General features: G+C 39.2%; 1 protein-coding gene across 1 annotated transcript in view; it reads left to right on the top strand.

Annotated features, from left to right (window-relative positions):
* Nucleotides 1–16,186, top strand: part of SAMSN1 (SAM domain, SH3 domain and nuclear localization signals 1) — a 34,374-nt gene extending 18,188 nt beyond the window's left edge. Inside the window, exons 4-8 of the mRNA XM_062511571.1 lie at nucleotides 767–887; nucleotides 2,286–2,437; nucleotides 4,479–4,685; nucleotides 6,230–6,380; nucleotides 14,959–16,186. Of these exons, the coding sequence (XP_062367555.1) occupies nucleotides 767–887; nucleotides 2,286–2,437; nucleotides 4,479–4,685; nucleotides 6,230–6,380; nucleotides 14,959–15,164 (837 nt within the window). The 3' untranslated portion in view covers nucleotides 15,165–16,186. The remainder of the gene's footprint in view (nucleotides 1–766; nucleotides 888–2,285; nucleotides 2,438–4,478; nucleotides 4,686–6,229; nucleotides 6,381–14,958) is intronic.
* Nucleotides 16,187–16,741: the final 555 nt, after the last annotated feature.

The raw sequence follows: 16,741 nt of genomic DNA, 5'->3' as shown, positions 1-16,741 counted from the left end.
CACATGCACTGGCAACATGATGAATTCTGCTGGAAAATCCCTCAGTTTGAAAGACCATCCCTATTTCATTTATCTGTGATGTGATTTTTAACTTAATGGTGAATATTTTGAACAGGCAATGATTCCTGAGGTGTGATTTCTTGGTACAAACTCAACGGGCCAGTTTCATACACCGTTAGACTTTGTGAGAGAAACATGTACCTGTTAATTCTGGAATGCACTGCATTTCGAGGACAGGGAATTTTGGGCAGTGTGGTAAGCACGATGCCAGAACACACCAGTGCCCTACATGTGTGCAAGCTGGCCCCAGCCTGCCACCAAGCAACCACCATCTTCAGAAGTTCAGTGTAAAAAAGCTGTTCAGTTTAAAAAAAGTTCAGTGCAAAACACAGCTGTGTCAGCCAGCTCTTCACCACCTGCTTTCAGAACTGAGCTTTATATTCTCTTCTCTGAGACAAGCAGACAAAATCTTATCAGGCTGCCTACAAATTTCCCATTACAGGCTTTCAGCTCTGCCATGGTGTGTTGCAGTCTTGCTAGCTTAACTGTTTGAGCAGGGGTGGGATGGAGTGAGTGGGGCAGAAACAAGACAGGGAACTTCTCCAGGATCATAAAATACTGGGAGTGATTGTTGGGAATGGTTAGTATCAGACATCAACCTCTAAAATGCCTTCTCTCACATAGGAGTTTTTAATAAAGTGCAAACAAACAAAAAAATCTCTAAAATACATTTCTTGGGGGTTAACATTTGATTTTTGTGTTAAAGAATGAAGAGGGAAAAGATGACAATGATCCTGGTGGTGGAACACACACTGAGAAGGTCTCCCTAAAAACCAGTGACTCTTTGGAAAGCCTCTACAGTCTGAACAGTGGCCAGAGCTCATCTAGTAAGTACAAGACGCCTATACTTCTTATTCAGTCACTGGATCAATACAGTTATTGCTTATGTCTGTGGAATCAGAGTTGGTGATCACAAATGTGATAGTAGAGACCTCTTCATTCTGGCAGGCAAAGTGTAATTTTGTTAAATGGCTAGCAACTAGGGTAAATATGCACCTATCCAGAAATAAATTGATTGTTTTTAAGAGTAGAAATGCTAACTGAAGAAAAAAAAAAAACAAACCATGAATTATAGGGCACATTGCTGGTATATATGTAATAAATTTTTGTGGGGTTACCACTGCCATGGTGCTTGGTTTGCAATCACTGGGTGCAGCCCCACAAGCATCCTCTCCTGGTGGCCTGGCTGTGAGTTCATCCTTTGCCCTGGAGATGTGAGGCAGACAAAGCCTCTCTGGGATGAAGGGGGATGTGGGTCTGACCTGGCAGCTTTGGAACATGATGCAGAGAGACACAGCCCACCTGAAACCCACTGAAAACCCTCCCCCCTCAGGGTAGTCTCAGCTGGAGGGCAGAGGAGTCTCTGATGAGAAATGTGCCTCCACCTCTCTCTGTGTTGCTCTGCTGTGGATATTTGCTGGGTGGCAGGCCACAGCTATCCCTGGTGACACTGCTGTGCCACCCTGCAGGCACTGCCCCGAGTGCAGACTGGAGCTGCAGTCCAGACCATTTGCACATGGAGTTAACCTGGTCCTGAGATGGAGCTGTGCACTTAAGCAATCACCTCAAACAAAACCATTTTTATGATCATTTTCTGTGATGTGATTTGTGAAAATCTTATATGGGAGTTTACTTCCAACACACTGCTGCTCTTATCTAAGAACATACTTGGATGGGATATTGCAGAGCTTGCTCAAATTTGCTTGAATTACTCTGCTGATACTTTATTGCTCAGCTTGGATAAAATGACAGGCAGAAATGTTGATAAGATTAAAATTTCCCTCTGCAATGCAGGTTCCTTTGATGTTTCAGCTAGCTGCGGAATGAAATAAAATAACTTCTACGGTAGTTGTTTTCATTTCTCTGAATAAACAGGAGAAGTTCAGCAAAATTATTTCCCTAAATTGCACTTTTAGGGTACATTTTATTAATCTGCAGAGGTAATATTTCAAGAAGTCTGTAAATAAAATGTGTATTCTATTAGTATCATCACCAGAAAAAGATTACTTTAGGGAAGATATTAATGAATGATCTCCTACCCATTTTCTTCTGTCTCTCGCAGCATGATTTTTATAGAATGTAGTTATCCTGGGACATGTCATACCCACACAGAATTCGCTCTGTCTCCGACTGTGTGGTTTTTGAACGCTTTCCTTTGGGCTGCTGTGCAGAGCTGCATGTCTGGGCATTTGGTGCAGGGGTCTCTCAAGCTGTCTCTCTGCCAGGTGGGGTGACCAGCTGCTCCGATGGCACGAGCAACAGGGACAGCCTCCGGCTGGATGACGAGGTGCCGTACAACGGGCCCTTCTGCGGCCGAGCCAAGGTCCACACTGACTTCACACCCAGTCCTTACGACACCGACTCACTCAAAATCAAGGTAAGACAACCACCAGGATTCCTTCTCTCCCACTAACGGTGCCGGGGGAACCATTCTTTAAATGCAAATAATACATTTATTAATGAATTTTTAACTGCTTAAGCACGTGGAGCACTCTAGAAGCAATGCTCATCTGGTTTTGCAATGCTTCTATAAGGACTTAGTTCAGACAAGGTTTAGCTGCAAACCAAGTGCTGCTAAAGGCTTTTTAAGGCACAGATTCCAGGTAGTAACTTCTTCATGGTATCTCCCTAAATACCCCAGCCTTCCTCCGAGTAAAATACATGTTGCTACCCATAGATATGGTCCGGAGTAAGAAAGAGTAGTCTCATGGGATGTGAAGTTGTCTCCTCAAGCTTTCACAATCACAACTAGGATATATTCAAAGCTCAGTGACATTCATTGCCTTTAAGGAAAACATTTTGTTTTTCCATTAAACTTTTCCTTAAGCCTATGTTTGAACTATAAACCGTCTTTAGCCCAGACATGGCAAGGGCTGTCTGGGCTGTGTGAGTCAGGAAGAGGAGCAACAAACAGGAGTTCAGTTGAACATTACTGAAAAAACCCAGCCCTTCAGACTGTTTCCTTCTTCGCAGCTTCTTGTTTTTGCTAAATCCTGTATCTCACACAGACTCCCTCTCCTCCTCTCTGACCTACATGAGAGCTGTTGTTCTGCTGGTACTTGCAGTCTTCAGCACTTGCTCTCCACTTCTACCCACATCTAGGGCATTTCTTTTAATACAGCTTAACTGTTTTAACTATTAAACTGGTCATGAAATGGCAAATATCTGATTGCTCATATAGGTTTCTATTTTAATCACTCAGGTGGTATATTTTAAAATTATAAACTAATCATACTTAGGGTTGAAATTCCCATATTTATCGCACAAAATTCCAGTGCCCTGAATCTGAATTCAAGGTGCATCTGCAGCTTGGCTTGGAGCACTGCCTAATCCTGACCTGCATCCACATCTGAAGCTCCTGAGCCTGCATGAGTTTGTAGAATAACAAGCACTTATAGACCTTTAAATTAATGTTTGTTTAGTTTCCATTTCAAATGTGCTCACAGCTCTGAGCCCCATGTTCTAACTAAACCAGGTCACCAGCTCACAGTCAGTTTTGTACTTGGGTTTGTACCAAAACTAGGGTGGGGTGACCATTGACTTGGTGTTCCTTGACCAGATGAGTAAAGATGTAAGTCTTGGAGCTGTGACTACATCTTAACAAACTGAGTTTGATTTCTAACTTTGTAACAGAATTCCAAACAAAGAAGACATTTGTTGGATAACTCTTCAAGGGCTTTCAATATTTTTTTGTGATATGCGCCAAGAAGAGAAGGTTCATTTCTGAGGTCCTTGGGAGCAAGTTGTGTAGGGTGCATGACTTTGTAAGAGCCTTTCTACTATGAGAATTACTCAGAATTTTTCTGAGCTGAGACCTTGGTTCCCACAGTGTGGCTGTGAACACCTTTACAAAAAAACCCTCTTGAAATAGCTGTGTTGTCACCCTTTTAACCACTCATATTTGTTAAGGGAGTTAAGTGTTCTTTATTATCTTTGAGAAAAGTAGTCAATGTTTTTTACTGTAAAATGGGTAGGAGTCCACCTTTCACTTAGGTCAGCTATCTGCTTTTGAAGACCCTTGAGAGGTTAGATAATAACATTATTCTGTAAATGCTATGGCACATATTTTGAAAATAACCTTACAGTAATTCCTTGCTTTTTGCCAAAACTATGCCCACTGCCCATGACAAAAGTTAATTGCTGAAACAACTCTATCCCTTTCCAGGGACCAAGCAGAGCACAAAACCAGTGAGGGGGCTGTTTATGCTCACCTCTCCTTCCCAAAGGTTTGGAGATAAGGACTAGCTCCACTTTCTGTAATTATTTTCCTGGGGTTTTATAGAAGCAAAGGCACTAAATCTAGGTAATTTAAAAAAGTTACTTGGCACTGACTGATGCTGGTTTTGGTCCACAGAGGAAAAGCTACGTATAACAAACTAGAGGTGTGAGCAGTGGTGTGCTTTTTTTTATTGTTCTAGAAAGGAGACATCATAGATATCATCTGCAAAACTCCCATGGGCATATGGACAGGCATGCTAAACAACAAAGTAGGAAATTTCAAGTTCATTTACGTGGATATTATATTGGAAGAAGAAGCTGCACCCAGAAAGATAAACCCACACAGAGGAAGCAAAAGGACCAAGCCTAAAACATTGCAAGAGCTCCTGGAATATGTCCACCTGCAGGTCAGCCAAGGCATTTCCCAGCTCTATTTGAAATGTTCCCTTTCTGTGTGCTTGGGTTTGACTGTCATTTACAGGCAGGAGGAGAAAGGCAGGTTTCAGCAGTTTTGATGTCAGCAAAGCAAAGCAAAGCAAAGCAAAGCAACCTCATGTCTGTCTTTTATCTGACGTGAGTGATGCCAAGGTGATTTTTTGCCTTTTCTTTCATATACCTTATATAAAACTTCAATGTATCCTCAGTTTTTAGCATGCAAGATTGTATTTCCTTAAGAAAAAAGAAAAATAATTTCTTTGCAATTCCTTAAGACTAATATCTTAGCACAGCCGTAGTGTTTTGCTAAGACAGGAGACCAAACATCCTAAAGGTGTCCTAGCAGGAGGCTGGAAAAGCCTACACTATCTTGGGAAACCTCTCTAGAACATACCCTGTAAACTCCAGATTTGGCCCATCCAGGGGGGAATTCCATGGATGGGGGAATATCACACCATCCATCCAGGCCTCCCATTGGGGCATCCTTGTTAGATAAGATAATTTTTAAGGTCTGTAAATTGTATGTGGGATCTGTCATGTGTGTGCATTGCGGCACATTCCACCTCGGCAAAGCGGTGCACCAATAAGGATCCTTATTGAAATACCTAGGTACAAACCCCTTATCCCTTAACTGTGTCTGGCTCTCAATTTTTAAGACCAGGAAAGGCATCATGAGTGGCTTATAGAAGTGCATTTTACCTCATCTTGTGGCTGGGCTAGGAGACACCACTCAGAGAGGGACACTGGTGATTTGTCAGGTCAGCCTGACTGCAGCTGTGTGCTCAAGTACAGGAGATGTGTGGCTGTGGATATTTCAGGGAGAGGGCTGCAGTCTGACTCCAGCGCCAGAACTGAGAATTTGTGCTTCCAATTTCTTATGTTCTTTAGGGAACAATAGTGTTTTTGCACTATGCTCATGTTGAGCCTCTCTCCCTCTCTGCAACCCTAGATCTTGACTGAGTGTCAAAGTGTAATGAGGTCATGATTTACAAGTAATATTTTTAATAAGGATAATTGCTTTGCTGCTGATTCAAACACCCCTTTCCCTGGAGCATGCACAGTTTTGTACTGAGTCAACACACAGCTCAAGGGGGACCTTGTGTGACACAGCAGGGCCCAGGGCTCTCTCTGCTTCTCCCCTTGCTCATGTGGAGGGGCTCCTCCTGTGAAAAGGCAGAGCACTCCTTTCCTCAGAGGCTCTCCTGGGCTCAGCGTGGGAGACACTCATGCAGTGACACACAAAAGTCCAGACACTCAGCACAGTAAATAATTTCTGAAAGAGCTCAGCCCTGGTCCCGTTTGCTGTGGGACTGGGCTATGGAGTTCAGATTTTGGTATACCCAGCAGGGCTCCCAGGCATCTCTGCCTCTGTTCCCTCTTGCTCTCCACCTCTGCCAAAGGTAAGTCAATTGGACTAGAGCCCATTTCAACCTGGCCAAAAAGTGAGACTGTGCCTACTCCTCCACTAAACATAGTGCTTGTTTCCATGAGACGATTTGCTTGTTTCCTTTTGTAGGAATATGCCTCAAGCCTCCTGCTGAATGGCTATGAAACTCTAGAGGACTTAAAGGATCTACAGGAAAGCCACCTTATTGAATTAAATATTTCGAACCCAGAAGACAGGGCAAGATTGTTATCAGTAATTGAAAATCTCCAGGACTGTGACAGTAAGTGTTTAAGATTTGTAAAGAATATATGCACTAGCATCTTAAGCATAAGAGAGCTTAGTTCAAACAGCTCCAGTAAAGAATTTTAATTTTTTTAAACAACATTCTGCAGATAATTACAATTTTTTTTTCTTCCCTTGCTTTGTCCCACACTTAAATCCTTACCTAAATTAGCTTTTTTTTTTTTTTTTTTTTGTTGGAAAGTATTGTTAAAAAAAAAATAAAAAACCCCCACTAATAGCTGATTTTCATTCTTCTCTCAAACTTAATCTAACTTGTGTTTCTGGTGAGCTTCCAAAAGTTGAATATATGGGGTGTGTATATGCACGTGTATTTATCACCGTTTTGTTTTCTTCATTAGTTACTTTTGTGGGGAGTGAAAAAGCTACAATACAGAACAGGAAAACTTTTCTCATGATATTTTAATGATATTTCCAGTCTGACTTAGAATTGTAAATAATTTATGTCAACTTTGTAGAAACTACAGCTAAGCATCTACTTAATTAGGTACTCAGCCAAAACAGGAGAGATTTTTGTCTTCAAGAATGTTTGTGCATATTCCCCCTATGCTGAGCAGTCACGCCATCAAATGTGAACTTCCAATTGAGAAGCACAGGAAAGAGAGAGAAGGATAAACAATGTCTTCCTGGGATAGTTTAGTATCAATTTTTGTCAGGCATCCACTTATTATCTCCTCAGTATGTAGGCAGCTTACCATTATTTTGCTGAATGGGCTTTTTTGGAACCCCATTTGTACATTAAGTTGTTCCTGTTCTTATTCAGCTTCCAGAGAAAGGCTCTTGCAGGCATGTCGGAGTGGCACTAGAAAGGTTCTCTTTGCCCTCCAGGTTCAGAAGTTCTTTCTGGTCTACAACTTTGTGAGATGACAGGTTTGGAAAGAACTCTTGAAGGGCTGTCTGTGTAGAAGCAATGATTGAAAGAGTGAATCCAGAAAAAAAAAGGGTTTCATTTTGCAGAAGTTTTATCACAGGGATCTGTCAGGAAGCCACCTGAAAATGAATATACTGAGCAGAGTGTGTTTTTTGTGGAAAACAGCCTTGCTGTGCTTTCTGCAGCTTTTACTGTGAATGTTATTACATATTTAACACCAGAAAAACAGCAAAGAAAAATGCTAGATTGTATTTTGCAGTTTTGCATCTTTGTGAAAGCCAAACTGAAACATAATGGTTTCTAACAGACTACACAAGTGTCAAACTATTCTGTAGTGGTGAGAGTATGATTTGCTATTTATATTTGCTGGGTAACAAAAAGCAGAGCAAGCAGCTTTTGATACTGAAGGTGTCTTAACACTTAACGTTCTACATGCACCTGTGCAAGAACCAAACCTAACAAGGTTCTTACATGTCCCATATTCTGAAAATTAATATATTCACCTTTATTATCCAAATTGGGTTCTTCCTACATTGGCAGCATTGGATTAAGTCACTTCTCCAGGCAAAATAGTGTCCCTGATGTTATCTGCGTGTAGCTTAATAGTTCAAATTCTTGTAACAGCTGTGGGAATAATAACATTAAATCTTATAAAGTGGTCCATGCTTCAGAATCAGTATTCTTATTTTAAGAGATAAGACAAACATTTGTTTCACATGCACTTTAGATAGGTATAGTAAATCTTTCCAGTATTCAGTAATTTCCCCAAAATTTATGAATGCTCACAGGGACCAGAACCACAACATCTTTTTGTGTCATGCCAGCTATGTGCATTTGTTTAAGTCTAGTTAAATTCTGTAAGACTCGTGTATATTTTAAGGTAACCCGGGAGTAAACACTGTCCTAGTTTGATTCTTGAATCCTTGCCTTGTGTGGTTGCAAAGCAATCAGAGCATTTGTCATGTGACTGGTGGGGACAGAACTGAACAACTTGTTCCAGAAAGGAGGATACTCAAAACCAGGATGGATAGAATCTATCTGTTAAGTTGTTATAACAAAAGGCAGGGCGTCAAGATGATCTTGGGGATAAGCTCCTCATGAGTCTGACGTTGTACGAATCATTTGACCTCTCTGTCCTTCTGTCAATCAGATTGGAAAATTGGGTTGAAAGAGCTGGGTGCTACTGTGAAAGTGAATTCTGCATCTGGACTGAACTTTCCTGGGTCATTTTTTTTTTCCTAAATGGGCATGGCTCAGTCCAGCATAAATGATTTTTTAATTAAAATTGATTTTCTGCATTGCTTAGAAGTGAGCTGCATAATTACCCACAACTACAATGTAATCTGTTTACTGGCCAAGAGAATTCTAGATGGATTTTCAGCACTTTCCAGGCAAAAAGTTCACTTTTTTAAAATAAGCTTTCTGAAAATATAAGCTAAGGCCATAGACTGCATTTACTGTTCTAGGCCCATCTTTCTCACAGAGCTTGGAAGACTTCCATGTCTCTGCATCCCATTCATGCTTTCCTGAAGCACGTGTTTGATTAATAGATGGAGAATCAGGTATGGCCCAGAGTTGAAATGCAAGGGTTTCTGAGTTTTCGTGACACTGCTTGGCCCAGAGTTGAAATGTAAGGGTTTCTGAGTTTTCGTGACACTGCTATTACTCAGAACAGCCAAGTGTGCTGGAATATAGCCTCATTTTACTAGACCCTCCTATAAATGCAGTAAAGCCAGATTTCATATTTCTTTCATGTGGAATCTGATCTTGTGAGATGTCCAGAGGTTTTTACAAGGCTTTTAATTTCTTTGTCATTCCTTGGCTTTTTCTTGACATTTATTGTATGTTATACTAAGTAATTTCTTCATAACACATACTTGTGATGTATAATTCATTTTGCAAAATAAACATTTATTGAGTTTTCTAAGCAAAAGACCTGCAGCAGTAGTTTCCACATTATATGCTACTTAAAGCCATACAAAATATAAGACTTTTGGCAGTGACATTTTTTTAGTCTTACATTTGATTTAGACAGGAATGAATTTGAAAGAATAAATTTTAGCCATCTTATACCATGAATTTTAAAAAGTAACTTTTATTTAGCAAATGCTACCACATAGGATTTTTTAAGCACATTTTTCTTCCTATTACTGCACTATCTCCCTTTCCTGGGAGTCCAGGCCCAAAATTCATCATCTTCAAGTACTTCATGTAGCAAGAGTATCCTAGAATTGCAAGGATTTTTAAGCTCCTCATGACCTTCCTCCCCTTCTCAGACATCTTTTTAGATTTTCTATAAGTTGGTCAGACCTATATATTTGGGGCAAAAGTCTTGGTTTCCATGAATTCATGGCTGTAAGAAGAAAAAAAAAAAAAGGGCTTTTTCATAAAGTATTTCTTAATAGCTTTCCATTCTTCTCCCAGATGGCTTCTAGACAGGAGATGGATGTCTGTGCTTTTGTAGGATGCTATTTTTAAAGCAAAGCAGTTGCCTGATGGTTAATGAATAAAGTAATAAAAGAAGTTTGGAACTTCTTTTCTTGACCGCTTCCCAGGACACACGTTTGTGCGTGTGCAAAATAGGCTTGATTCTTTTCTCATATGGAGTATTTAAATCAAGAGGTTCATCCCTGAAATCCACTGGGTTGCACTAGTCCAAAGTTATTCTGAGCTAAAGAAAAATTAGACTTCATTGGATATTTTATATCCAATGTTCATTTTATGGAAAAAAATCACCAAAAGGTGAATATGTGCAATTTGGAGGATAATATTTTTCACTTATCTCCCCAAATCCATTTCCTTAGCTTACTTTTCATATTTAAGTGCAGCTTGTACTTTAAATTCCACTACTAATACCAAACAGGTTTATTCTTTGTTTATTGTTCCTGGACAGCAAGATAGGAGATAGATAAGGACATGTCTTTCAGTTCTCAGTCACATTCCTTACATGAGAACCAGGGACCAACATTTTCATTTTACACTGGGCAGTCCCTTTCAATACATGGCATCACACAATATCTTGTCAAGGTCAAATAGTGCTCAAATACAATCTCCCCTTTTGTAGTGTGGTACAACTCATTGGCCTGAACATAATATTGCCAGATTTCCCAAGGAAGCTTATCCTTGGATGAATATTAGTATTTTTCACCTTTGTTTTTTTTTCCAGGCACATCTGTTTGCTTTCAGATTTTAGATAAAATAGGAGCTTCTCATTTCTGTTTTCACCACAAGTTCTCACATCAGTTCAATAACATTTCCCTCCCACAAAAGCTATGCCACTGATTTTAGTGAATTAAATATTTTAAGTTGCTTATCTGTAAATATCCACATATATTTAGTCTTTTGAATGCTCAAAGTACTGCACTTCAGGTTTCTCTGCATCTTTTCCAAGAATTACCACCCTTTACTGCTCCAAAAAGGCCCTTTCTGAGTCTGATGCTTTGTGAGTTCTCATTTCATTTTCACACTTAGATGTTCTAACTGGTACAGGTGGTACAGAGCCTATGTACATACACAGGAGGTCAGGCTTCATCCTCCAAAACTCCTCCAAGACTCCTCCAAAACTTCAGTGGGGCCCAGTGACAGGACAAGGAGCAATGGCCATAAACTAAACCACAAGAAGTTTCACCTCAACATTAAAAAGTTCTTTACACTGGGGGATACAGAGCACTGGAGCAGCTGCCCAGGGAAGGTGTGGAGTCTCCCTTCCTGGAGACATTCCAAACCCACCTGGACACATTCCTGTGCACCTGCTCCAGGTGACCCTGCCTTGGCAGGGGGCTCGGACCAGATGAACTCCAGAGGTCTGTTCCAAGTGTCCTGTGACTCTGTGATTTTGAATCTTTAGTTATTGAAAGGTACTGCTCAGTACAGCACTGCTGCAACTCCCAGGAGGGCGGGTGAGTGACTCAGCCTAAAGCACGATGCTCCTAGCCCAGTTCTCCTGAACAAAACTCACAAAGGCAAACTCTAAGACAGCACACTCATGAAGTTTGGTTTGCTCTTGTGTGACCTTCTTTTTGACCAAGACAAAATCCAACTATCCTGCGATTCACCTGGTTTAAACTGACATAACTGCACAGGAGTCAGAGTGACCTCTGTGCATTCTTGAGTTGAATTTCCTTAAACCCAAGCTTTAAAGTGCTTCCCTAATCAGGACTTTAACCTCATTAGGAAGGGGAAAAGTGCTGGTGAAGGAAAAAAATAAAAATCTATCCTTGCATGTGTCATGCACATCTAAGTCATTGAATAACAAAAGAAGTCATTTTAAAGGTCTAAATAGTAAGGAAGATAAGGGATGCATCACACATCTCTTACCAAGGCTAAAGGCCTCACATTTTTTTCCAGAAGTCTGAATATAATCCTACTGTCTAAAAGAGTACTGGAATATATGTGTCAAAATGATGCATATCTTGGGCTCTTCCGGCCATATCATAGACAACAGTGACTGAGAGCCATTTATCTTATGTGAAACTGCTTTACTGTAGAAAAATGATAGGACTTCCATTTGTTGATAAGATAGTTATTTCTGATGATTCCGCAACATCTAACGACAGTTTAATTTTATCAATTCCTGTTTTCTGTGCAGCGTGGTTTTCTTCTGATGTCCAAAAGATCAAGGCAGCAAACCTACCTTTCCTAATGTAGAACTTGAGGGTGTACATGTTAGAGAAATGACTTAAGTAAAGCAGAACAGAAAAGCCAAAAGCTTAAAAAAAAAAGAAAAAGAGCAACTTTTGCTTTGCTCTTCTCATGCAGCAACTTCTAAAATCGCATGCTATGTATTTTTATAATACTCAGCATCCTGTTCAAGTAGGTTTAGTAGCTATTGCAAAATATTTAAGGCTGCTTGAAAGAGGAAAAAGAAAAGGCACCAAAGTTAGCTTTCAGTCTTTTCTTCATAAAAATGGAGGGGGAGGGGTGTTCTTCCACCTTTTTCTGCTTAGAATGAAAAATAGAAAATAAAACATTTTTACTGTCTCAAACACCTGAATATTTTCAGTTTTCAATTTTTCATGTAAGAAAATTCAGCTAATTTTACAGGAATTTTTACATACATCTATGTCTTCTAATAGAAATTTCTCATTTTCCTAATTGACCTAAATTCAGGGAAAAAAATAAATCTCAGTTCTAGGCTTGTCTGTGCATTTTTCCCTGAAACACACTAGGGAGACATCGATTAAAAAAAAAAATTAGGAGCTGTTGTTCACATAGGAACTGCTCAGATTATCTAGACAACCAGTTACAAGGTACTAATACAGTGACTGAGACCGCATTTTCCTTTTAATCCACTGGTTACTCAGTCTTCTTTCCATTGTAAAACAAACAAAGTGGATGGAGGCTCCTCTCTGACCTTGGAAATGTAAACAGGATTAACAGTTTTTAGGTCAGTGCTTGCCAGGGCAGCAGATGATGCTGGAGCAGCAGATGAAAAGGCAGCAAGCAGCAATAGGTGGCCGAGGGGATTAGGGGGGAGGCAGCAGGGCAGGAGGGCTCCCAGGGCTGCACAAGGCTTGGTTCCCTTTGCCCTGGTGGGATGGGGCTGCCAGGAGCTGAAGACACACTCAGGACAAGGCTCTGCTGCTGTTATTTGTGCTGAGCCACTTCTGTCGCTGCCAACAGCAGTGGGAATACCTTCACCGGTGTGATGCCTTTGTAATTCCTTCCTGACTTCAATCAGAAATCAATTGGAACCCTACATGATCAAATATTTTCCCTGCAAAGAGAGAGATAACATTTGACATGACAAACTGTGTTCTGTAAAGTGAGAAGGAGATCAAACAATTACAGATATCAATTAAATCTGCTGCAACGTGTACTCTTTCACGCAAGTGCAATTAACCATTAATTTATTTGGGAAAAAGATGGAACTTTATTCCTTGGAAAATATTTAAAGTGATTTTTAAAAATTATTCTTCTAAATACATCTGGTTATGCCTATAGCCTCAGACTTTATTGAAAAAATAACTAATCTAAGACTTTGGATTCTTTAAAAATTCAGCTTAGTTTTTCAATTTATTAGGCAACTGGAAGTTAGGAGATAATAAGCAGATTTAATCAGGCCAAACAAATCTACAAAGCTTCCATCAAGACCTCAAAATGTTTCTCAATAAATCAGAATGCTCTGTGAAATAAGTTTGTTGAAATCTCACACAATGAAAAATGTCTCCAAAGAAACTCTCCTGCGGTTCCATTTCACTCTAGAAAAGTGAAAAAAATTGTAATCTTTTATTTCTAATTTGTTCTGTGTTATTCAGTACAAGATAGAAAAAAAAAACAAATTTAAAATCTTTCCCATGTTACCAAATGTTATAATTTCCAACAACTGAAACAAAAGTCAGTATGAGTGTTCTTTGAGGAAATTTTAAAATTCTAGGAACTAAAATAGATTTAGATTTTGACACAGCATTAAATCCTTCATATCTTTGGACTTCCATTCTTCCTGAATTTAAATTGAGACAGTTTAAATATTACTAAAGATCCAGAACTGACTGTTTAACCAAGGAGTAACAAATCAAGTAGAAGAAGGGAACTTTCGTTGTAAGAGCAAAAAAGGTACCATTTTTCTGAAGAGCTAAAAATCTGGAGCAAATCTGTTTCCTCTGAGGTGTGTTCTCTATACTCTGTTCAGAAAGCCAGATACAGTCTGAAGTAAAATTACAGCTAGAGGAGATTGATAACAGCACAAAAAAAAAAAAAAAAGGAGATGGAAAGACTTACATTTTATAGTTTGTTTTCTTAAGAAATTTCCTGTGAGTAAACATGTACTTCACAACCAGAGAGCAGGAAGAGGAAATTTAAAACCAATACATATAAGAGTCATTACATACATGCATGTCCTCTCTTTTTGAGCTTCTCTTGAGAGGTCCATTGATACTACCACTGAGTTCCAGATTTATGAATTTTTTACAGATTAATTGTACAGCATCTAAACAAGGCAAATTTATTTGCAAGATATTTTGCTTTTACTTAGTTTTGGGATAGTGTTCAAAAAACATGCAGCAGAAATTAGGCATCTTAACTTCCTCTGAGGTTTCTGTGTTTTGGAAAATAACCTTCTGGATATGAAGCTAAGCTTAGAAAGTTTCCATCAGCCACCCACTCCTGCTGAAAAGCTCAGTGCTTTAGAAAAGCTGGTTACCACATCTTTGTGCCAAGCACTTCTGAAGGCCAGCATGTTCTCTGTCCCTGCAGAGAGCACACCAGGTGGTGGGGGTTGCACTCAAAAGACACAGATCTATAGTGCAGTGTGTTTTAAACAAGCACACTGGGCTCTGTGGTTAATTCAATATCCCACTCTGCCATACACGAGCACGGGAAGGTAGAGGTTCCATCTCTGCCATGGGCACGGTGACCACACACAGGGACTGGTGCACTGTGCACAGCCTGAAGGACATCAGCATAAAGGATCGGGCCAAAGCCTCCGGCATTCATCTCTGAGAAACATCCAGAAGGAAAATGACCAACCTCAATGTCAACTCAGATGTTGTTACACTCATATAATCATACTTTTAATTCTCTGATGCTGAGGTTTCTGTTTCCGATGGACAAGAAATATTGATGTAATCATGTGTAGATTACCAGCTCTGTTTCCAAAGTTCTTCAAGAGCAGTCATGCTGCTATCTCAGCTCTTTCCCAAGGTACTTGTATTGACAATTTTTTCTTTCTTTTTCTGTTTTTTTCTAGTTGAAGACCAGCAGAAAAGTGAGGGTGGTCAGGAGATGCAGAACTCAAGCCCTCACCAGAGTTTTGACAAATCACAGTTAAATGACTGTCCAAGAGATTCTGGCTGTTACATCTCATCAGAAAATTCAGATAATGGTAAAGAAGAAGCAGACTCAGAAGCTCTGTCTGACATGGTGCAGTCAATAACAATCAGTGAGTCAAACTGATTCAGTCCTGCTGCTTTTCTGCAGGTTTTCAGAAAAGACAATCACGTTTTTCAGCATGATGGCACAGAAGCAGAACACAGAATATTCTCAACACTGAAAATCTACCTTTTTCTGATTCATGATGCTCTAAACTGTTTCATATGTGTGCACTTGATAGCTAAATAGTTGATAATAAGAATTTCTCTTGTTTTTCTTTTGAATGAATCCACAGGTATTTCCCTGAAAAAGTTTATACAAGAGTATTTATAAATATTTGTACAGCAAATGCATTTTCTACAACAATAGGGAATTTTTTTAGGCAGTGGTTCATAATCTGGAGATGTTCATTTATGGAACTGTCAAAAATGTAAATATTGTACATATTTATTTTAAACATATATGGATTAATCACATTGTCTCTATTTTCAGCCGTGTTTTGCTGATTTGTGTACAGAATGCATTTTCATTCATATATCACCATAATAAAAAGGTGGATATGGTCACACCCTACTTCGAAAAGCACCAAGCCAATTCTCACTAATACAACAGCTGTTTCACACCACTTTTCTCCAAAATGAGCTCTAAAGTAGGCTGTCATTTCCTGTACTTTTTCCTGGAGGCATGAGAGAACAGTAGGGTGAATCTGAATGCAGCTCTTTGTGATCCTTGTCTTGTGGAAGAACAGAGCCATTCGAATGGCTTATGCAGTGGCAAATTTTTTTATGTCTCTTTTCACACCTGCTCTCACTTGTCCCAAGCATTATATACAGAATTCAGACTTGGATAAAAAAAAAATTAGGATCAATGCTATGCTTTTATGATAATATTTTGTGAAGATGTTGCCTTTTGTGTGTGGTGTGAAGTTTGTTAATAGAGTATTTGTTTGTATACAGAACTCGGAAGCTAACATGGTTATTGTACAGGACTGACTTTCATATGAGATTTTATTGTCTTTCCCCAGTATATTTCTCACTGGAATACACATTTTAACTGCCTGTCTTCTTTTAGAGTGCTTCCTTCAATAATAAACAGAATCATGTGTTTAAGCCCTTTAAAAATACTTGATTTTTAATGTGGTCATTACATTTCAAAGACTGCTCTCTTTTAAGACTAACACAGTAAATAGTAATTTCACTGAGAATTTTTAGCATGTCTAAGAATCTGTGTATCAAATCAACAGAGAGACTTTTGGCTCAGTTATTAGTCACAGTTTTCACACAATTTAAGGCATTTTGCATTTATGTTATAAAGTTTCCACATATTGCTGGCAGCTTGAAAGAAAATCACCTTCAGAAGAGATGAAAAACAAAATGTTCCACCCCAAAAAGAGTTTCTGAAGCTATATTTCTGAAGATATAAACAAATGGAAAGCTTTTCTTTTTCTTTTCCCCAATGTAAGTGTTTTCTGTACTTTTCATGACTTCTCAAAAGACTACTGCTGTCATACCCCTAATACACAAATCTGCTTTGAAGGCTGTAGTATAAAAATTGCAGTTTTAGAAAATTGCATTAACAAGATTTGGAGTAAAGAATTTGGAGTAAAGATTTGAAGATTTGGAGTAAATGAACTCTGTTTAGAAAAACATACACCAGAAAGG

The sequence above is a fragment of the Cinclus cinclus genome, chromosome 2 (assembly GCF_963662255.1).
Source record: "Cinclus cinclus chromosome 2, bCinCin1.1, whole genome shotgun sequence".
Taxonomy (NCBI): domain Eukaryota; kingdom Metazoa; phylum Chordata; class Aves; order Passeriformes; family Cinclidae; genus Cinclus; species Cinclus cinclus.
The sequence above is the reverse complement of the archived record's forward strand: the minus strand, read 5'-3'. Positions and strand labels throughout refer to the sequence as shown.